This window comes from Myxine glutinosa, chromosome 3 (genome assembly GCF_964187855.1).
Source record: "Myxine glutinosa chromosome 3, kmMyxGlut1.1, whole genome shotgun sequence".
NCBI classification, from domain to species: domain Eukaryota; kingdom Metazoa; phylum Chordata; class Myxini; order Myxiniformes; family Myxinidae; genus Myxine; species Myxine glutinosa.
Genome location: NC_136263.1, coordinates 1,628,537 through 1,652,861, shown reverse-complemented (window position 1 = coordinate 1,652,861; position 24,325 = coordinate 1,628,537). Strand labels below are relative to the sequence as shown.

The 24,325-nt window shown below is 41.3% G+C and overlaps 2 protein-coding genes across 2 annotated transcripts in view; one reads left to right on the top strand and one right to left on the bottom strand.

Moving 5' to 3' along the window:
• The window catches only part of PDCD11 (programmed cell death 11), a 698,902-nt gene that overhangs the window by 367,330 nt on the left and 307,247 nt on the right, over window positions 1–24,325 (top strand). The window lies entirely within an intron of this gene.
• The window catches only part of KCNK18 (potassium two pore domain channel subfamily K member 18), a 68,230-nt gene continuing 53,493 nt past the window's right edge, over window positions 9,589–24,325 (bottom strand). The window contains exons 3-4 of the mRNA XM_068111353.2: window positions 14,825–14,980; window positions 9,589–10,884 (exon numbers count right to left, since the gene is read on the bottom strand). Of these exons, the coding sequence (XP_067967454.2) occupies window positions 10,205–10,884; window positions 14,825–14,980 (836 nt within the window). The 3' untranslated portion in view covers window positions 9,589–10,204. The remainder of the gene's footprint in view (window positions 10,885–14,824; window positions 14,981–24,325) is intronic.

The window sequence follows — 24,325 nt, the reverse complement described above, 5'->3', positions numbered from 1 at the left end:
AATTGGCAGCATGTGTTTAATTATGCAGTTCCCAATTGGCAGACAGTGTTTAATTATGTGGTTCCTAATTGGCAGACCGTGATTAATTACGTGGTTCCCCATTGGCAGCACGTGTTTAATTATGTGGTTCCTAATTGGCAGACCGTGATTAATTGCGTGGTTCCCAATTGGCAGACCGAGATTAATTACTTGGTTCCCAATTGGCAGACCGAGATTAATTACTTGGTTCCCCATTGGCAGCACGTGTTTAATTATGTGGTTCCCCATTGGCAGCACGTGTTTAATTATGTGGTTCCTAATTGGCAGACCGTGATTAATTACGTGGTTCCCAATTGGCAGACCGAGATTAATTACTTGGTTCCCCATTGGCAGCATGTGTTTAATTATGCAGTTCCCAATTGGCAGACAGTGTTTAATTATGTGGTTCCTAATTGGCAGACCGTGATTAATTACGTGGTTCCCCATTGGCAGCACGTGTTTAATTATGTGGTTCCTAATTGGCAGACCGTGATTAATTGCGTGGTTCCCAATTGGCAGACCATGATTAATTGCATGGTTCCCAATTGGCAGACCGTGATTAATTACGTGGTTACCAATTGGAAGACCGTGTTTAATTCCGTAGTTCCCAATTGGCAGACCACGATTAATTGCATGGTTCCCAATTGGCAGACAGTGTTTAATTACGTGGTTCCCAATTGGCAGACAGTGTTTAATTATGTGGTTCCCAATTGGCAGACAGTGTTTAATTATGTGGTTCCCAATTGGCAGACAGTGTTTAATTACGTGGTTCCCAATTGGCAGACCGTGATTAATGATGTGGTTCCCAATTGGAAGACCGTGTTTAATTATGTGGTTCCCAATTGGCAGACCGTGATTAATGATGTGGTTCCCAATTGGAAGACCGTGTTTAATTATGTGGTTCCCAATTGGAAGACCGTGATTAATTATGTGGTTCCCAATTGGCAGACCGTGATTAATTATGTGGTTCCCAATTGGCAGACCGTGATTAATGATGTGGTTCCCAATTGGCAGACCACAATTTATTACGTGATTCCCTATTGGCAGACAGTGTTTAATTACGTGGTTCCCAATTGGCTTCAATGTTAAATTTGAGGTGAGCTAGAACCTATGAGTAGTAGTTAGGTCGATTGAGGATTTAATATTTGCAAATAGGTTGTTCCAAAAGAGGGTGAAATCTGGTTGAAAATCCAGTGGGTTATTGAGTTTTTAGCTCTTTCCCCATTGACTTCAATTTTAAATTCTATGTGTTTTAGTAGTTGGTAAATTAGCTTCGTAAAAGGTGGACGCAATTTTTTGAGAGAGAAGGGGTGTAATTTTATGAGAGAGAGGGGGTGTGAGTCAATAAGTTTTTCCCTTTTTCCCCATTGATTTCAATGTTAAATTGAATGGACCCAGAACCCCTCTTTTCCCCCGACTGCCAGAAGGTCAACACAGGTCAAATTTCTAAAATCCTCAATTTTCATCCGATTGACTTGAAATTTGAAGGACTTGCATATCTGGTCACTGAATTCAACCAGCAAGTATTTTTGAGGTCAACATAGGCCAAAAGGTCAACATTGGGCAAGTTTCTAAAGATGATTCTGTTGGACCTTTCTTGACTTTACCAATGATGGTGAGCATACTGTCGAGTGGCTCTTTATAAGTGATGAGCAGTGGATGAGCAATAGATAGGTGAGTTTGTTTGACGGTTCTTCCGGATATTTGCACCTGGCTCAATTGTTGAAGCTCAGAGAGTATTGAAATGTAAATTCCAAACGAATAATCTCGTTCTTCAAATGAACGATGAGGAGCCCTGGTACACCTGTTCTGAACACAGGAGCCCTGGTACACCTGTTCTGTACACAGGAGCCCTGGTACACCTGTTCTGTACACAATAGCCCTGATACACCTGTTCTGTACACTGACTCATCGGCACTTCGTAAGAAAAATAGTTCCTTGTGTTGCATCCACATAAGCTTCAGTTTGCCCAGGTAGATAGCTTCAGTTTGCCCAGGTAGATAGCTTGAGCAAGTGACAAAGAAATGAGAGTAAGATTCTGTTGGACTTTGTTGATTTTACCAAGGATGGTGAGCACATGCTATCGAGTGGCTCTTTGTAAGTGATGAGGCACATGCTATCGAGTGGCTCTTTATAAGTGATGAGGCACATGCTATCGAGTAGCTCTTTATAAGTGATGAGGCACATGCTATCGAGTGGCTCTTTATAAGTGATGAGGCACATGCTATCGAGTGGCTCTTTATAAGTGATGAGGCACATGCTATCGAGTGGCTCTGTATAAGTGATGAGGCACATGCTATCGAGTGGCTCTGTATAAGTGATGAGGGACATGCTGTCGAGTGGCTCTTTATAAGTGATGAGGCACATGCTATCGAGTGGCTCTTTATAAGTGATGAGGCACATGCTATCGAGTGGCTCTTTATAAGTGATGAGGCACATGCTATCGAGTGGCTCTTTGTAAGTGATGAGGGACATGCTATCGAGTGGCTCTTTGTAAGTGATGAGGCACATGCTATCGAGTGGCTCTTTATAAGTGATGAGGCACATGCTATCGAGTGGCTCTTTATAAGTGATGAGGCACATGCTATCGAGTGGCTCTTTATAAGTGATGAGGCACATGCTATCGAGTGGCTCTTTATAAGTGATGAGGCACATGCTATCGAGTGGCTCTTTATAAGTGATGAGGCACATGCTATCGAGTGGCTCTTTATAAGTGATGAGGCACATGCTATCGAGTGGCTCTGTATAAGTGATGAGGGACATGCTGTCGAGTGGCTCTTTATAAGTGATGAGGCACATGCTATCGAGTGGCTCTTTATAAGTGATGAGGCACATGCTATCGAGTGGCTCTTTATAAGTGATGAGGCACATGCTATCGAGTGGCTCTTTGTAAGTGATGAGGGACATGCTATCGAGTGGCTCTTTGTAAGTGATGAGGCACATGCTATCGAGTGGCTCTTTATAAGTGATGAGGCACATGCTATCGAGTGGCTCTTTATAAGTGATGAGGCACATGCTATCGAGTGGCTCTTTATAAGTGATGAGGCACATGCTATCGAGTGGCTCTTTATAAGTGATGAGGCACATGCTATCGAGTGGCTCTTTATAAGTGATGAGGCACATGCTATCGAGTGGCTCTTTATAAGTGATGAGGCACATGCTATCGAGTGGCTCTTTATAAGTGATGAGGCACATGCTATCGAGTGGCTCTTTATAAGTGATGAGGCACATGCTATCGAGTGGCTCTTTATAAGTGATGAGGCACATGCTATCGAGTGGCTCTTTATAAGTGATGAGGCACATGATATCGAGTGGCTCTTTATAAGTGATGAGGCACATGCTATCGAGTGGCTCTTTATAAGTGATGAGGCACATGCTATCGAGTGGCTCTTTATAAGTGATGAGGCACATGCTATCGAGTGGCTCTTTATAAGTGATGAGGCACATGCTATCGAGTGGCTCTTTATAAGTGATGAGGCACATGCTATCGAGTGGCTCTTTATAAGTGATGAGGCACATGATATCGAGTGGCTCTTTATAAGTGATGAGGCACATGCTATCGAGTGGCTCTTTATAAGTGATGAGGCACATGCTATCGAGTGGCTCTTTATAAGTGATGAGGCACATGCTATCGAGTGGCTCTTTATAAGTGATGAGGCACATGCTATCGAGTGGCTCTTTATAAGTGATGAGGGACATGCTATCGAGTGGCTCTTTATAAGTGATGAGGCACATGCTATGGAGTGGCTCTTTATAAGTGATGAGGCACATGCTATCGAGTGGCTCTTTATAAGTGATGAGGCACATGCTATCGAGTGGCTCTTTATAAGTGATGAGGCACATGCTATCGAGTGGCTCTTTATAAGTGATGAGGAAACCTTTGCACTGAATGATTTTGTTTAAAAGTACAACTGCAGCTTTGGAGGTCCAGATGATCCCCAGTAGCTTCACCAACAACTCCATCATGGATTAACTGTTCCCATGGTGTGCTCTTTTTCTACGTTGGGTCACAGGGCCATATTGATTATATTTGATTCTTCTTCTTTTGTATGCAGCACGAGGCTGTCTGTGAGTAGCATTGTTGGCTGAGGGAGCGGCTGCGCTGCTGATGCAGTGCCCCATGCTGCTTCGGGCAGGAACTTGTTCATGTTGCTCCCAATACCTGGACTACTCCTCACTCCCAAAGAACACCATTATGGCATCTTTAGCGCTTACTAACTCGTTCGGGCAGGTGCGAGGCCTCGCTTATCGTCCATCCTAGGAATGGCACACATTGATGCCTCGCCTGCCTGTGAGACACCACGATGACGGTTTGTAGGTGCTCAAAGATTCAAACCCAGGCTAGACAGCTCGGTCAGGTGTGCCCACCCCGAGACCATCCTGCCACCCCGAGACCATCCTGCCACCCCGATTTTATGTGAGACCATTTGATGAACATGATCTTCCAAACCTGAACATAAGATGGGAGACATCTGCTGTAGTTCAAGTTGTAAGGCCTCTGAGTATTTGCACACAACACTTTATTGCTTTTGTAAAAGAAAAAAAGAACATTTATATGGCTTCAATGTTTGTGTGTCACCGCAGAAACGATCCCTCTAGTTTATATGATTTGTGTGGACAATAACATGACAATGAGCACTAAACATGATTACAGGTAATGTGCATTTATTTGTATGAAAAAAACATGGGAGAAATGATTCATAACCTGAAGATGATTTTGACACTAAAAGGTTTTGCATTTCATTTTATAATTTCTTCATGTTGAGTAGGTTTGTAGTTCTTGTACACCTCTCCTTTCCTATACCATCTCCAAACGCTGCATGACGTCATCGCCGGGCACCGAAGGGCCCCGGAAACGATGCGTGCTGAAAGGGAGTACTCAGTTTTCACTCCAGTTTCTTTCTTTCTTTCTTGTTTTTACTTGCGAAAATCCAAGATTTTTCCAAGTATATTGGTTGGTCTTGTGCTTTATTACTTGCCGGAAAGATTCCAGCAAGTATGTTGATTGGTTGGTTTGTCTGTGTTTGTGTGCAGTACTACGTCTACATCGTTGCACATAGAATCGCCAAACTTTACACACATATTTGTCTTGCCCTGGAATAGACTGTGCCCAATTTTTAACTCTCTCGGCCCAAGGCCTCCATTATGACGTCATAATTCGAAAATTCGACAAGTACAAAACTTCACCCAATCAAGATGTAATTTCTTGAGCGCCATGTCGGCATAAACTGGTGGAGAAAAAAAAAATGATTACGTCATCAGTCACGTGGTTCGGCCGCCATCTTGGGAAAACCGAAAAACTTTGCACCTCGATATATCCGAAAGTGCTGAATAGAAAAAAATTGAGACATGGCTCATTGTAAAGAACTCTCCATGGGGAATAAAATATGTTAATGATGACGTCATCGGTGCCTCCATTATGATCTCAAAATTCGACAAGTACAAAACTTCATCCGATCAAGATGAAATTTCTTGAGCATAATCTAGGAATAAATTAATTTAGAAAACAAGTAATGATGACGTCATCGGTCACGTGGTTCGGCCGCCATATTTGTCCAAAATGGCCGATAAAAAAGTACAATCCGGCAAGTCCTCGGTCTCTGACCGATGTTTCATTCTGTCTGTCTGTCTGTCTCTGTTTGTCTGTCATTCGCCTACAGCTTACAATTTCAACTGATCTTCACGAAACTTCCCAAATTGTAGAGCTGGTCATAAACAAGAAGCCTTTTAGTTTAGGGGTCAAAAGGTCAATCGGTGAACATAGGCAAAAGGTCACCAACTTGTCAAATTTCTAAAATGCTCAATTTTCATCCGATTGACTTGAAATTTTAAAACGATTTGCAAATCTGGTCACCGAATGCAACCAGAAATTATATTTTAGGTCAACATAGGCCAAAAGGTGAACATAGGCCATAAGGTCAACATGGGCCAAATTTCTGAAATCCTCAATTTTCATCTGATTGACTTGAAATTTGAAGAGGACTTGCATATCTGGTTATCGAATGCAACTACCAAGTATTTTTGAGGTCGACATAGGCCAAAAGGTCAACATAGGACAAATTTATATTGTCCTCAATTCTCATCAGATTGACTTGAAATTTTAAGAGGATTTGCAAACCAGGTCACTGAATTGAACCACCAATTATTGTTGAGGCCATCATAGGCCAACAACTTATTTTAGGGATTTCACAAGTATCGTGGTATGCACGACATATTTCTTGTTTGTTTGTTTGTCTGTCTGTGAACAATATATCTCAAAAAGTTGTGGACGGATTCAGACGAAATTTGGCAGAGATGTAGTGTGTTTGACAAGGACAAAATGATTAAATATTGATGAAGACCCGGATTCGGATCCGGCTAGTATAATTTTTTGAGTGATTCCTCACCATTGGGAGATAGGGCCAAAAACTATACATAGCAGGATATCTCAAAATGTTGTGGACGGATTTGGACGAAACTTGGTGGACCGGTTGGGTGTGTGACAAGGACAAATAGATTCGATTCGATTTTGGTGAAGATCTGAATGTACATTCGGATGCGAGTATTATTGATTTTTTTTTAATGATTCTTCACCATTGAGAGATCGGGTGAAAAGCGATATATAACATATATTTAAATAAGTTATGGACGAGTTATGAATAAACTAGGTGGACGAGTTGGTTTGGTGACAAGAACAAGGCGATTAGATTTGGTTCAGGTCCGAATCCAGATCCGGCCTAGCAGTGGGATACAAAACGTAAACTGTTCAGCCTGGCGGAGGTGTGTGCTCTACCGAGTGTCATTGTAGTTACGCCCGCCAGGGAGTAACGCATTCGATCGTGTCCGTCCATGTGTGTGTGTGCGTATGTGTTCGTGTGTTCGTGAACAAGATATCTGGAAAAGTTCTGAACGGATTTGGATGAAAGTTGGTGGGATGATTTCCCTTGGGATAAGGAAGAATTGGTTAGTTTTTAGTGAAGCTCAGGATATTATTCCGGATCCAGGAATTTTTTGGTAATTTTTTTTCTGTTTTACTGCATTAAAACTTTTATTCTTATTCTTAAATGATGTTTTTCTCCTCTAATTCCGAGATATATCAAAATAAATTCTCTGACGGGGCCCACTTTCTTTTTGTACACCGCTCCTTTCCTATGCCATCTCCAGGCATTGCAAATCGTCATTGCTGGGCACCGAAGGGGGCTCGGCAGTGACGCGCGCTGAAAGAGAGTACTCAGTTTTCACTCTGGTTGTTTGTTTTCTTGGTTGTTGTACACCGCTCCTTTCCTATGCCATCTCCAGGCATTGCAAATCGTCATTGCTGGGCACCAAAGGGGGCTCGGCAGTGACGCACGCTGAAAGAGAGTACTCAGTTTTCACTCTGTTTGTTTGTTTTCTTGGTTGTTGTACACCGCTCCTTTCCTATGCCATCTCCAGGCATTGCAAATCGTCATTGCCGGGCACCGAAGGGGGCTCGGCAGTGACGCACGCTGAAAGAGAGTACTCAGTTTTCACTCTGTTTGTTTGTTTTCTTGGTTGTTGTACACCGCTCCTTTCCTATGCCATCTCCAGGCATTGCAAATCGTCATTGCCGGGCACCGAAGGGGGCTCGGCAGTGACGCACGCTGAAAGAGAGTACTCAGTTTTCACTCTGGTTTCTTGTTGTACACCGCTCCTTTCCTATGCCACCTCCAGGCATTGCAAATCGTCATTGCCGGGCACCGAAGGGGGCTTGGCAGTGACGCACGCTGAAAGAGAGTACTCAGTTTTCACTCTGGTTTCTTGTTTGTTTTCTTGTTTCCTTGGTTGTCCGGACGATATCTCAGCCATCCTTTGAGCTAGGAAGCTGAAATTTCGGCACAATAGTGAGCAAGTCCTTTGTCAAAAACGGTATTTTTTGTTTTTTGATTAATCAATTAATTGAGGAGTTATTTAATTATTAGCGTTTAATGAAGTACTTATTTAATTAATTAAATTTCCTTTCTCTTCTGACCATTATTAACTCAGGCACCTTTTGAGTTAGGAAGCTGATATTTGGACATGCCAATGACCAGGTGATTTGGCTGCAAATGCTATTTTTGATTTATTAATTAATCAATTAATCGATTAATTATTTAATTATTCGATTAATGACAAGAATTTTTTTTTTTTTTACGTTACAGATTCTGATGAAATGGTGGTGGTTTATGTGTTCTCTGACCAAATTGATTAATAATTTAATTTTTTTATGATTATTATTTATTTATTTTCATTATTAATCATTTATTTATTTTCTTTCTCATTTGGCCAATATCTCAGGCACCTTTTGAGCTGGGAAGCTAATATTTGGACATGAGTGACCAAGTGATGTGGCTATCAAGGATATTTTTGATTTATTGATTAATCATTTAATTGCTTAATTATTTATTGATTAATTGATTAATTATTTATTGATTAATCAATTAATTATTTAATTTTTTATTAATGACATTTAATAAAATTTCTAAAAGATAGGTCTTGGGATGAAGCACTACTGGTTTAGTTATGCTATTAGCCAATTGATTAAGAAAATATTTTGTGATAATCTTTTATTGATTTTAATTATACAATTAATCAATCAATTAGCGAACACCTCTTCCTCCCAATGCAGCCTCTATGAGGTGCACTGCGGTATTGCCGGGCGCCGGAGGCGCCCCGGCAATGCCGCGCTGTAGGATATTTCATTATTTGGCATGGGGGCGGTGTACTTTGAATGTATGTGTACTTGTTTTCTTTCTTTCTTGTTTGTTTGTTTTCTTTCTTGTTTGTTTGTCCGGACGATATCTCAGCCATCCGTTGAGCTAGGAAGCTGAAATTTCGGCACAATAGTGAGCAAGTCCTTTGTGAAAAACGGTATTTTTTTTTTTGATTAATCAATAAATTGAGGAGTTATTTAATTATTAGCGATTAATTAAGTACTTATTTAATTAATCAAATTTCCTTTCTCTTCTGACCATTAACTCAGGCAACTTTTGAGTTAGGAAGCTGATATTTGGACATGCCAATGACCAGGTGATTTGGCTGCAAAGGATATTTTTGATTTATTAATTAATCAATTAATCGATTAATTATTTAATTATTCGATTAATGCCAAAAACAATTATTTTTTTTAAGTTACAGATTCTGATGAAATAGTGGTAGTTTATGTGTTCTCTGACCAAATTGATTAATAATTTAATTTTTTTATGATTATTATTTATTTATTTTCATTATTAATCATTTATTTATTTTCTTTCTCATTTGGCCAATATCTCAGGCACCTTTTGAGCTGGGAAGCTAATATATGGACATGAGTGACCAAGTAATGTGGCTATCAAGGATATTTTTGATTTATTGATTAATCATTTCATCTATTAATTATTTATTGATTAATCGATTAATTATTTATTGAGTAATCAATTAATTATTTAATTATTTATAAATGACTGATTTAATTAAATTTCTAAAAGATACATCTTCGGATGAAGCACTAGTGGTTTAGTTATGCGATTAGCCAATTGATTATGAAAATATTTTGTGATAATCTTTTATTGATTTTAATTATACAATTAATCAATCAATTAGTGTACACCTCTCCCTCCCAATGCAGCCTCAATGAGCTGCACTGCGGTATTGCCGGGCTGCAGCATATTTAATTATTTGGCATGGGACGGTGTACTTTGAATGTATCTGTACTTGTTTAATTTGTGATTATGAGTGGCCTAATTGTGTTAATAAATAATCGTAAATTAATTATATTCTTCGTGAAGTATCCTAAATACACATCAAAGTGACAATTGTGGGTGGAGTCAGGGCAGCTGTCCAGCCAATCGGTGGGAAGGATTGTTACAGACACAGACATATAATTATTATTAGGATGATCGACCATGCATCCTGATCATAAAATCATTAGTAAATAAACAAAATAGCACAACTACCCATTAACTAGAAGCATTTTACATTATACACTTTCCTTTCTCGTTCATATTTGTCTCTGCAAAATAATGTTGGAATATAAATGGATTCATCACTTATGGCTTTTGCATTTTCCTTCCATTCCATGTTTTAAAAACAATCGAATTGACCTTCCATTGCACTTCACCCTGTATCGATGTTCAGTGTCAGTATCACCAAGCAAGGCCGCAACTGAGACCCTCGGTCGACAGCTCCTCAATTTTCCATGAAACCCGGAACTCGTTTTCCAAGGAGCACATTATTTGATGACATCCAACCTGCATTTTCTCTCTTTGTTGTTGAACACTTTGCTGTACAGGTTGTAGATCCGCTCTTGAGTGAGTTTGAAGGCCATCGAGATGACCGCCATTCCGATGATTATGTAGACCGAGGTGAGCAGGAAAAAGTTTGGGTGCTTTGGTACAATATCACCAAGACCTATGGTTGTCATGGTTACAAAGCAGAAGTAGAAGGCATCCAGGTATCCCCATTTTTCCCAACATGGTAACAAGAAGGCACCGACCATCAGGTAGGCAAATACGATAAGGAAGATGAGGCTGAAGGGGACATCGAGGGTCTTTGATTCCCATTCGCTGCCTGCGGTACCCGCGGCCGATTCTTCGGGTTTAGGTCCCGTTTGAGGGTTCTCCGTCGTCCTGGCAGCTCGCTGCTCGTCGTTCTTGGAGTCGTTTCTTCCTGACCGTTTGGTGAACGGACCGTCCGCGGAGCCGGGCGGTGCAAGCTTGCGATGCTCGTCTCCATCACTCCCGGGCGGGGCGGTGGCACGGTGCTTGATGGACGTGTAGCAGCAGGTCAGACCTCGTGCGAACAGGTCTCCCAGATCCGTGAGGACCAGAAGCATGAGCGGGATACCGATAGTGGCGTAGAGCATGCACACCACCTTCCCCAGGTTGGTAGAGGGAGCAATGTGTCCGTACCCTGATGCACAACGGATACACACGTGCGAGAGACCGCTAACTTCATGAGGTTTGACCAATGGGATGATGATGGGATAACACACAACCAATGGGATGATAATGGGATAACACACAACCAATGGGATGATCATGGGATAACACACAACCAATGGGATGATCATGGGATAACACACAACCAATGGGATGATCATGAGATAACACACAACCAATGGGATGATCATGGGATAACACACAACCAATGGGATGATCATGGGATAACACACAACCAATGGTATGATCATGGGATAACACACAACCAATGGGATGATCATGGGATAACACACAACCAATGGGATTATCATGGGATAACACACAACCAATGAGATGATCATGGAACAACACACAACCAATGGGATGATGATGGGATAACACACAACCAATGGGATGATGATGGGATAACACACAACCAATGGGATGATAATGGGATAACACACAACCAATGGGATGATCATGGGATAACACACAACCAATGGGATGATCATGGGATAACACACAACCAATGAGATGATCATGGGATAACACACAACCAATGGGATGATCATGGGATAACACACAACCAATGGGATGATCATGGGATAACACACAACCAATGGGACGATCATGGGATAACAAACAACTAATGGAATGATCATGGGATAACACACAACCAATGGAATGATCATAGGATAACACACAACCAATGGGATGATCATGGGATAACACACAACCAATGGGATGATCATGGGATAACACACAACCAATGGGATGATCATGGGATAACACACAACCAATGGGATGATCATGGGATAACAGACAACCAATGGGATGATCATGGGATAACAGACAACCAATGGGATGATCATGCGATAACACACAACCAATGGGATGATCATGGGATAACACACAACCAATGGGATGATAATGGGATAACACACAACCAATGGGATGATCATGGGATAACACACAACCAATGGGATAATCATGGGATAACACACAACCAATGGGATGATCATGGGACAACACACAACCAATGGGATGATCATGGGATAACACACAACCAATGGCAAGATCATGGGATAACACAACCAATGGCAAGATCATGGGATAACACACAACCAATGGGATGATCATGGGATAACACACAACCAATGGGATGATCATGGGATAACACACAACCAATGGGATGATCATGGGATAACACACAACCAATGGCAAGATCATGGGATAACACAACCAATGGCAAGATCATGGGATAACACACAACCAATGGGATGATCATGGGACAACACACAACCAATGGGATGATCATGGGATAACACACAACCAATGGGATGATCATGGGATAACACACAACCAATGGGATGATCATGGGATAACACAACCAATGGCAAGATCATGGGATAACACAACCAATGGCAAGATCATGGGATAACACACAACCAATGGGATGATCATGGGATAACACACAACCAATGGGATGTTCATGTGATAACACACAACCAATGGGATGATCATGGGATAACACACAACCAATGGGATGTTCATGCGATAACACAACCAATGGCAAGATTATGGGATAACACACAACCACTGGGATGATCATGGGATAACACACAACCAATGGGATGTTCATGCGATAACACACAACCAATGGGATGTTCATGCAGACAATTCGAGCAAATTCAGCCCAGCTATAGTTGAAGGTGAGCTCAACTCAGGTTTCAAACATTTTGGCAAACAGTATCTGATGTTTATCAACTTATTCATTTCATGGATTAATATCAACAAATGCAATTTCATAAAATTCCCATTAATTTATATGTTGTGAATTGTGCATACGACTTAAATATTGCTGAAACTGAAGACCTTTCGACAAGTATGGCTCTCGAATTTGGAATTGGCTCCCTTGGAATTGGACTATTCCAACTCGGTCCCCAAGCTCCATCACGTGTGGTTGCAATGTCTGGAAAGAACAGGTTTTGGTCGCAACACCTGCACATGATACAGTTTACCCCACTGAAGTTGCAGTGACAGGTTATGGCAGGAGCTTGGGGTTTAGCTGGGGGGGGGGGGGGGGGGGGGGGGTTGAGATAGATATTTTTATGGTACGAAGAGGTATTTTTTGCATGCACACCCGAGGCTCGTGGAAGCCCTCGTACTAGTACACTGAACGGTCCAGGATGCAACAGGACAAAAGGAACTGTTGTGTGGAGAGAGGGTGGAAAACGAACAGCACAGTTGAAGACCAATATGCACGCGCACACACACGCGCACACACACACACACACACACACACACACACACACACACACACACACACACACACACACACACACACACACACACGTGCGCACACACACACACACACACACACACCAGGTGGAATCTTCAATATATACCTGCAGCAAATACCATACAATGATGGACCAAACTTTCATTCCAAAGAACATGCACCAAGTCACTGTATGTAATGTCTTACCTGTGAAACACCAGGGTGACAGTTTATGGTCACATTAGAAATTAAGCCCCAACTTAATGCTGCCAATCTCGACTTTAATGCCTCCCAGAAATGATTCCACCATCTGCCATATGACGTCATCTGTCAAACAGGCAGCAGCTCCCAGAAATGATTCCACCATCTGCCATATGACGTCATCCTTCAAACAGGCAGCAGCACCCAGAAATGATTCCACCATGTACCATATGACGTCATCTGTCAGACAGACAGCAACACCCAGAAATGATTCCACCCTCTGCCATATGACGTCATCTGTCAGACAGGCAGCAGCACCCAGAAATGATTCCACCATCTGCCATATGGCGTCATCTGTCAGACAGACCAACACCCAGAAATGATTCCACCATCTGCCATATGACGTCATCTGTCAGACAGGCAGCAGCACCCAGAAATGATTCCACCATCTGCCATATGACGTCATCTGTCAGACAGGCAGCAGCTCCCAGAAATGATTCCACCATCTGCCATATGACGTCATCTGTCAAACAGGCAGCAGCTCCCAGAAATGATTCCACCATCTGCCATATGACGTCATCTGTCAGACAGGCAGCAGCTCCCAGAAATGATTCCACCATCTGCCATATGACGTCATCTGTCAAACAGGCAGCAGCTCCCAGAAATGATTCCACCATCTGCCATATCAATGTCTTCATTCTCAGCTTGATGGAGCACTGCTCTCCCCTCTCGGCTGGCGGCCATGCGTCCCCTGCGTCCCACCTTCACCTTCTTATTGCCGCTTAGAGCAAGAACCTCAAGATCTTCCACCATCAACCTGAGTATGTAGTCCTGTTACTTTTGCATCACAGACAGGTTGTTGGCCCCCACGTATCCTTCTTGCCCTCCCCTTGATCTCACTCTCACTTCTACTCTGCTGTTGGTGTATCCTCATCTCCATTTGTTCCCTTCCATTCTGCTCCAGCTCTTTTATGAATCTTGACCATGTATAACCATTCCTTTCAAGATATGAGGCACATAGGGCTGCCTAAGCAGTTTCATTGGCTGAGGAGTACAACCCTGGATGGGTCGCCACTCCGACGCAGGATACCCGAATGACGTATTAACTCAAGTAAGCTGGTACTTATTTCGCCGACCTCAGAAGGATGACAGGGTGAGTCAACCCCACCTGAAGTTAATTCAACGGCATGAACAGAGGCTTAACATCAGGACCCGAAGATCTCAAGCCAGTGACCTTAACTGTTAAACCAACACCAGGCTTTTACAAACCGTGATGAAATAAGAGAAAGATGGCAGAAACAAATAGAATAACCAGATGTAAAAAAGAAAAAAGAAAAAGCATACTTATTCTGTGCAGACAAACAAACAGACAGACGTACAAACAGATTAAAATGCAATACCCTCTTTTCTGGTGAGGGTAAAAAAAAAAAAGTTACATCACCACCATTACCGATGGTGGTGAAAACAGTGCAACAGAAGAACAATGAGCCCAGGAAACTCCATTGCAGCTCGTGGTCAGGTGTTTCTCCTGCCAAGCTCTTCAGGTTGGAGCGAAGGAAGATTTGGAACTCCTCAGTCTTGTTTTCATCGGCATCGAGATGTGATCCTGTGTAAGGAACAGCAAATTGTATTATCGCCATGAAACCGAATCAACGGCTACAAACCTACTCAAGATGAACAAATTATAAAATAACTACCAACCTACTCAACATGAACAAATTATAACATATCGACAAACCTACTCAATATGAACAAATTATAAAATAACTACAAACCTACTCAACATGAACAAATTATAAAATATCTACAAGCCTACTCAATATGAACAAATTATAAAATATCTACAAACCTACTCAAGATGAACAAATTATAAAATAACTACCAACCTACTCAACATGAACAAATTATAACATATCGACAAACCTACTCAATATGAACAAATTATAAAATAACTACAAACCTACTCAACATGAACAAATTATAAAATATCTACAAGCCTACTCAATATGAACAAATTATAAAATATCTACAAACCTACTCAACATGAACAAATTATAAAATATCTACAAACCTACTCAACATGAATAAATTATAAAATATCTACAAACCGACTAAACATGAACAAATTATAAAATATCTACAAACCTACTAAACATGAACAAATTATAACATAACTACGAACCTACTCAACATGAACAAATTATAAAATATCTACAAACCTACTAAACATGAACAAATTATAAAATATCTACAAACCTACTAAACATGAACAAATTATAAAATATCTACAAACCTACTAAACATGAACAAATTATAACATAACTACGAACCTACTCAACATGAACAAATTATAAAATATCTACAAACCTACTCAACATGAACAAATTATAAAATATCTACAAGCCTACTAAACATGAACAAATTATAAAATAACTACAAACCTACTCAACATGAATAAATTATAAAATATCTACAAACCTACTCAACATGAATAAATTATAAAATATCTACAAACCTACTCAACATGAACAAATTATAAAATATCTACAAACCTACTCAACATGAATAAATTATAAAATATCTACAAACCTACTCAACATGAACAAATTATAAAATATCTACAAACCTACTAAACATGAACAAATTATAACATAACTACGAACCTACTCAACATGAACAAATTATAAAATATCTACAAACCTCCTCAACATGAACAAATTATAAAATATCTACAAACCTACTAAACATGAACAAATTATAACATAACTACGAACCTACTCAACATGAACAAATTATAAAATATCTACAAACCTACTAAACATGAACAAATTATAAAATATCTACAAACCTACTAAACATGAACAAATTATAACATAACTACGAACCTACTAAACATGAACAAATTATAACATAACTACGAACCTACTCAACATGAACAAATTATAAAATATCTACAAACCTCCTCAACATGAACAAATTATAAAATATCTACAAACCTACTAAACATGAACAAATTATAAAATATCTACAAACCTACTAAACATGAACAAATTATAACATAACTACGAACCTACTCAACATGAACAAATTATAAAATATCTACAAACCTACTCAACATGAATAAATTATAAAATATCTACAAACCTACTAAACATGAACAAATTATAAAATATCTACAAACCTACTAAACATGAACAAATTATAACATAACTACGAACCTACTCAACATGAACAAATTATAAAATATCTACAAACCTCCTCAACATGAACAAATTATAAAATAACGACAAACCTACTCAACATGAACAAATTATAAAATATCTACAAACCTACTCAACATGAACAAATTATAAAATATCTACAAACCTACTAAACATGAACAAATTATAAAATATCTACAAACCTCCTCAACATGAATAAATTATAAAATATCTACAAACCTACTCAACATGAACAAATTATAAAATATCTACAAACCTACTCAACATGAACAAATTATAAAATATCTACAAACCTCCTCAACATGAACAAATTATAAAATATCTACAAACCTACTAAACATGAACAAATTATAACATAACTACGAACCTACTCAACATGAACAAATTATAAAATATCTACAAACCTCCTCAACATGAACAAATTATAAAATAATGACAAACCTACTCAACATGAACAAATTATAAAATATCTACAAACCTCCTCAACATGAACAAATTATAAAATATCTACAAACCTACTAAACATGAACAAATTATAACATAACTACGAACCTACTCAACATGAACAAATTATAAAATATCTACAAACCTCCTCAACATGAACAAATTATAAAATATCTACAAACCTACTCAACATGAACAAATTATAACATATCTACAAACCTCCTCAACATGAACAAATTATAAAATATCTACAAACCTACTCAACATGAACAAATTATAAAATATCTACAAACCTACTCAACATGAACAAATTATAAAATATCTACAAACCTCCTCAACATGAACAAATTATAAAATATCTACAAACCTACTCAACATGAATAAATTATAAAATATCTACAAACCTACTCAACATGAACAAATTATAAAATAACTACAAACCTACTCAACATGAATAAATTATAAAATATCTACAAACCGACTCAAAATGAACAAATTATAACATAACTACGAACCTACTCAACATGAAGAAATTATAAAATATCTACAAACCTACTCAATATGAACAAATTATAAAATATCTACAAACCTACTCAATATGAACAAATTATAAAATATCTACAAACCTCCTCAAAATGAACAAATTATAAAATATCTACAAACCTCCTCAATATTAACAAATTATAAAATAACGACAAACCTCCTCAAAATAAACAAATTATAAAATATCTACAAACCTCCTCAACATGAAGAAATTATAAAATATCTACAAACCTCCTCAACATTAACAAATTATAAAATAACGATAAACCGACTAAATACGAAAAAATTATAAAATATCTACAAAACTACTCAATATGATCAAATGATAAAATAAGTACAGGTCTGCAGAGAGTGTCAAGACAAACCCTCCTCAACAGATAGAGCTGGGGGAGCAAGGCCGGATTGGAGTCTGCAGAGGACAGAAAGACCACCAACCTGCCTGCAGTGAGTCAGTGAAAGGCTCTCAGAGTTGGCTTCATCGTGGAAGATTCCAATAATTCTGAAAGCTTTGGTTTCAACAGCGTGAAACTGAGCTCGGTGTGAGGTAGGAGCACCTGCCCAGAAGGGAGAACAGTATTCCATTGAGCTGCAGATGAAAGCCTTGTATGTGGTGAGGAGCTCAGGTGTGCCAAGGAAGGATTTCGCACGACGGAGGATGCCCAGTCGGCGACTGGCTTTGTAGGCCAGATTGGAAATGTGGTTTTCCCAGGAAAGATCATGGCAGATAGTGAGACCCAAAAGCTTGAGTGACACAACTTCTTGGAGAGGATTGTTCAGAAAGTAGATGGGAGGGTTGTCCAGTCGGTCTTTTCGGAGAGACATAGTAAGAGTGTGAGATTTGTCAGGATTGAAAGATATGTTCCACTTGTTTGACCAGTCTGTGATTTTGTCCAGGTCTGCAGAGAGTGAGAAGGCTGCAGATTGCCGATCTGAGGGATGAGGAATGGAGCGGCAGGGAGTGGAGTCATCAGCAAAGAGGTAGAGAGGATTTTCAAGAGAGTCAGAGAGATCATTGGTGAAGACCAGAAAAAGCACAGGGCCCAGAACACTGACTTGGGGAACTCCAGCCTGAACAGGAAGGGGAGATAAGAGAAACCCATTCAGGGCCACACGTTGACTACGTCTAGAGAGGAAGTCCGCTTGCCATGCATGGAGATTTCCCTGGGTACCATGGGAGGAGATTTTGGTGAGCAGAGCGGGGTGCCAGACCGTATCGAAGGCACATGATATGTCAAGGGAGACAGTTCCAATTTCCTGTTTGGCATTGAGGACCTCCATCCATTCTTGAGACAGCAGAAGCAGCATGTCCAGAGTAGAGTGACCTGGTCTGAAACCAAATTGATGTTCAGAGATCAAGCCATTGGAGAAGAGGAAAGATTTGACATCCAAAGCAATGATGGATTCCATGACTTTGCTGATAATTGGGAGAAGGCTGATTGGTCTGTAGTTGCAAGGATCTGTTTTTGCACCTTTTTTGTGTAAAGCGGTGATGTTGGCTGATTTCCAAGCTGATGGCAGATGACCTTGAGCAAAAGAGAGGGTGAATAGAACAGAGGGAGGGAGTGAAAGAGCGGCAGAGCAGGATTTTAGGACCCCTGAGCTGATGCCGTCAGGTCCAGTTGCAGAATCAGAGTCGAGGGTTGAAAGAAACTTCTCCACCTTGTCAGAAGAAAAGGACACAGAGTCCAGGAGCAGCTGGGTACGACAGGGTACCGTGGGTACAAAGACAAATGGGTTTGGGACACAAGATTTAGAGGCAAACACAGAGTTGAGGCATTCAGCTTTTTCATGTGTGGAGTCAGCTGTGTCGCTGTTTCAGGTAAGGGATGGGACGGAGGGGGAACAAACACCAGAAACAGATTTGACCAGACGCCACCAGGATTTGGAAGAGGGAGCCAGGTTTGAGAGTTTAGTCTGGAGGGAGGAGAAATATTGTTTCCCGGCTCTCCTGAGGGTGGACACACTCTTGTTTCGGGCTTTGTGAAGGTAGGAAGCTTAAATAACTATTCCGCAAATAACGCGATATGAAATACTCGACTATTTTATACAGGTGCGAAAGATTAACACCGAGAACCTTCCTTGGGACACTCTAAATTTTTTGGTACACACACGTAAGATAAATACAGTTTCGACAAAAATACAGTTGTGAACAATGACAACTTCGAGCGTGCGTGAAGATCGGGACAGCTTCGAAAGAACCGTGACATCCCCGAAAAGATCTCCTGAGATCTCCAAACTTGTTTGGAGTATCCCCCTCATGGTTAAACTGTAAAATCCAGGCCGACTGCGCACCTCAACATTTCATTCCTCGCTTCACCTGTCTATGAAGCACCTTCGACACCGACAAGACATTCATCTCTCACAGACTTCACATTCACTACACCTGTATGCAAACACCTGTACCCAACTACCCACCATTCTTGCGAACGTCCCCAACGCTCCTAGGTACCGATGTCATTCCAGTGTAAACCCATCCACCTTTGCTGCTGAAACTACCTTTCCAGAAGTCCATTTCATGCATCATCCAATCTCTCAGTGAAAGACCCACCTTGTTGAAAGACCCACCTTGTTGAAAGACCCACCTTGTTGAAAGACCCACCTTGTTGAAATACCTTTTGTTTCCATCCATTGATAATTTGATTGTTTTTCACTTATTAACCAAAGTTTTCATCTGCGCTCTGATTCCCCTGAAAATAAGTGATCAATTGTTTCACCCGAGGTATCAATTCTGACTTCCTCTTCTCCAGTAATTAAATCTTTTAAAGGGAAAGAAAACCTTCCCCATAATTACATTCCTTATTATCTTTATATGATAGCAATTACCTTGTCATATAGTTCCTGCCTTTCATCCAAACCCATTAATACCATACACCTGGGTATACATAAACATAATCTTACCTGTCAAGGTCAGAAATAAACTCATCGGTGTTCGAGAAATAATAGCTTGAAGGAATGTTTTGTGGAGATCAGTACCTTTTAAGGTGAGAAACCTCATGGAGAAAGCTATGGAGAAACCTCGTGAGATGCATTGGAACGTTTATATTCTGCAGGAGCAACACTGTGGGAGTTTATATTATCCCTACAGAATAAAAGGGCAGGTAGCATGGGGCCTACATGTACTTGCTTCAAAGCTGTGGAGCCTGAGTTCGAATCCCGACCGAGCTATAAACTGTCATCCCGGTGTTTTACAGGCAGGTGATTCATCAAGGTGTGTGTCGTCCCTTGGGTGGACGTTAACCTGGGTGTCCCATGTTCCGGCATTAGTTGGTGGACGTTAAAGATCCCATGGTGATCTTCGCAAACAATAGATGGGTGGTCACCTGTACGATGAACAAATTAAAAACTCCTGCATGACTTCCTATGTCGGACTTGCGGCCCATCTAGGATTGTAACCCGAGCCGTATAAACTGTTTCGGATGCACCGACGCTCTGCGTAAGAACATGGTTCATAATCGAATCTGATTCTTGTGTAAAATGCCAGGGGGCATAGAAAAGGTCTCTTTCTATAAGGTACAGTCATGGCCAAAAATATTGGCACCCTTGCACGTTTTTCAAATAATGCATCATTTATTCCAGAAAATTGTTGAAATTAAAAAATCTTTTGGTTTCCACAAATGTATTTCTTTGGTTTTCAGTGGAACAAAACAAAAAAAGGTGAGAACATCACCAAATCTTCGCTTATTCCACACAGAAATCCTAAAATGGCCCGGACAATATTATTGGTACCTTTTATTAGAACTAATTCTAATTAGTTAGAACTAATTAGATTTCAAGCAGGTGATTCTCCTTTACTTTGGAATTGAACTCACCTGTTAGTCTACTTGCCAAGCCTATAGAGCCCCCTTGTGAACCCGGAAATGTTGAGTACCCCAAAGTTTTAAGTTAGAAATGTACAGTATGGGTCCCCAGCACTTAGAAACTGCCGGATGCTAACTTGCATATGTTGGGCAATTCGCAAAATTAGCATTAATAGCATTAACCCTATCAAACATAGGCCTGGGACACTGAAATTTCTGTTTCGCTCTATTGCTCCGTTTGAATGCTTCGTGTGAGCAGACTATTTGAAGGATCTGTATGAAATTTGGACATAATACACTTAGACAGATATGCTTTCCGTGAGTGTTCTTATAAAAATTTCCTGCGATCAAAATTTCATGTGAAAAAGGGATGTAAAAGCCGTGGATTTTTTTTCACCCAACATTTTTTTGCGCGGTTAGTGCCCCTACTCTCATGTTGAGCTACAGTTTCAATGTTCGTGTTTATTTGAACAGATCGTAACCTGGCACGTTCAACGCACTAAGCCCCATCTCGCTAGCTGCTATCGTTTTTGAGATATTGAGGTCCAGCAGGTCTCCTGTTCCCCGGAGGAGCCACACCTGGTGGTAAGGTCATGTTGCTGAAACTACCCCGTCTGACGAAGCTTGAAGCTGGGAAACTTAGTATAGCTCATAAGAGCAGTTTTGTCATTGAATATTACACAGGCCCCAAGAAGATGACTCCACCAGCTCTGAAAGAAGTCCCAAGAACTGATGCTTTCCAAGATGCCATCAAACAGAGTGTTTCAAGAGCACAGAAGAAGGATGCTGCTTGGCTCTCGCAGCTCCACTCTTCCCCTCTTCCCCTGGACTGGGCAGCCTACAATGTTGTGCAAGATCGCAATGGTGATGACAGTGCTCCAAAGCTGAAGACGATAAGTGTCTTTGGACCACTGCTTGACTCGCCCCCTGCCCACCCTGATACAGTGCTCAGTACCATTGCCTACTTCGACACATCACTGAGGCAGCTTGGCATGAGCCACAGTCATATCACGTTTGACATGCAGCTGTACGTGATCGCTTGCCTGATCAAGTGGAGTGATCTGCAGCGATGGTCATCAGTGGTTCTCAGACCTGGGATGATGCACACTCTCATATCATTCATCGGCTCAATCGGACAACTGATGAATTCAACAGGTGTGGAGGAGCTAGTCGGTGCATCATTTGGAGGCCTGAAATCCATCTTCAACGGGAAGGCCTGGCCCAAGGCTATGCGAGCCTTCCGTATGGTTGTGTCTGCTCTTCTTCATGACTTCTTAGAGGAGGGAGAGAAGACTCACGAGCAGATAACAGCATTCCTGGAGAAAGCCAGAGAGCACCCAACAGGCCGGCTATGGGTGGATTGTTTCATCACCCCTACCCTAATAGCTCACAGGTTCTGGCGAGCAGAAAGAGAGGGTGATTGGATGCTGCAACAACACTGCCTTGAAGAGATGCTGCCCTATTTCTTTGCTGCCGGTCATCACCACTACGCAAGATGGATCACATGGCATCTCCACGACATGAAGTACCTTCCTGCTACTGCTAAGGATGACCTTTACGCTGGAAGCCATGTGTGCCGCCACTCTGATGGTGCAGCTGCAGTGAGTGGAGACATGTTTGGGGAGCAGACATGCATCAAGCAAGGGAAGGGAGTAGGAGGCATGAAGGGCATCTCCACCAACCCTGAGCAGGTCGCCGTGTGGATCCGATCTTTCGGCATCTGCTCCTATCTCTCCAAGTCATTGGATGAGATTTACGACGATGCTGAAGCACCGAATAAGACAATGAAGCCCAACAGACACAAAGAAGAGGGTAAAGGACGGCGGGAATTGGACGTGGAGGACCGGGCTAAAATCCTGAGAGTGCTACACGAAAACTCCCATCCACTCACCATAGAGACCGCGATCCTCCACCATATCATAAATGGCCAGGTGGCAGATGAAAAGGTGAATGTGCAAGATGCATTGAAGATCGGACAGGACATGAGCACACTGTTCTCTTCATCACTTCCTGAGAGATTTCATGCGCCCATCTCAAATAAGGTGGTGACAATGACATTCACCAAAAAAAGAGTGAAGGTCAATGCGAAGATCATATGTGACCTTGAGGCATTGTTTGCTCCGCTGCTGGTGGTGGGGAGCAAGAGAAGAATGGAGCTCTCTGCCCTCTTTGACTACGAGCTCGGCCCGATCCCTGCATCCATCATCGATGAGTATGGATGCCTCAGGAAGGGTAACAAGTCTGTGATCGTCCAGCATCTTGGAATCCTTGCCCCCAATCCCCACCCACCACATGTTGTACTCGTTGATGCATCGCAGCTCATCTACCACGTGGTGTGGCCATCGTCAGGCACTGTGGCTGACCTCGCAGCCAGCATGGGGCGCCGGCTTAATCGCTACATCACCGAAACATTTGTCATCTTTGACCGGTATGAGCAAGTCTCTGTCAAAGACCACGAGAGGCAGAGAAGAGCTGGGGAGAGCTCAACAGAGTACCGACTCTCACTGACAACCCCTCTACCTAGCCGCGACAAAGTGATGAAGAACAAGACAAACAAACGGAGACTGGGTGAGCTCCTGTGCACACACAGCATAGGAGATCACATCAAGATGGTCAGCAAAGCAGACAGTATTGTCACTCATGACGAGGCTGACGTCTCCCTCATCTCATACATGTTGGATGCAGCCAGTCGCGGAGCTGAAACTGTCCGCATTCTCAGCGACGACACTGATGTCTTCGTACTCATGGTCTATTGGTGCTGGAAGGTGGGTATCACATGTAACCTGCAGATGGAGAGATGGGATGGCACTATTCTCAACATCAATTCGACAGTAGAGAATCTCGGTGAGCAGTGTCGCTCCATCCTGGCTATGCATGCTCTCTCCGGATGTGACACCACCTCCTATCCCACGGGGAAAGGGAAGGTGTCCGCACTCAAGGCCATGA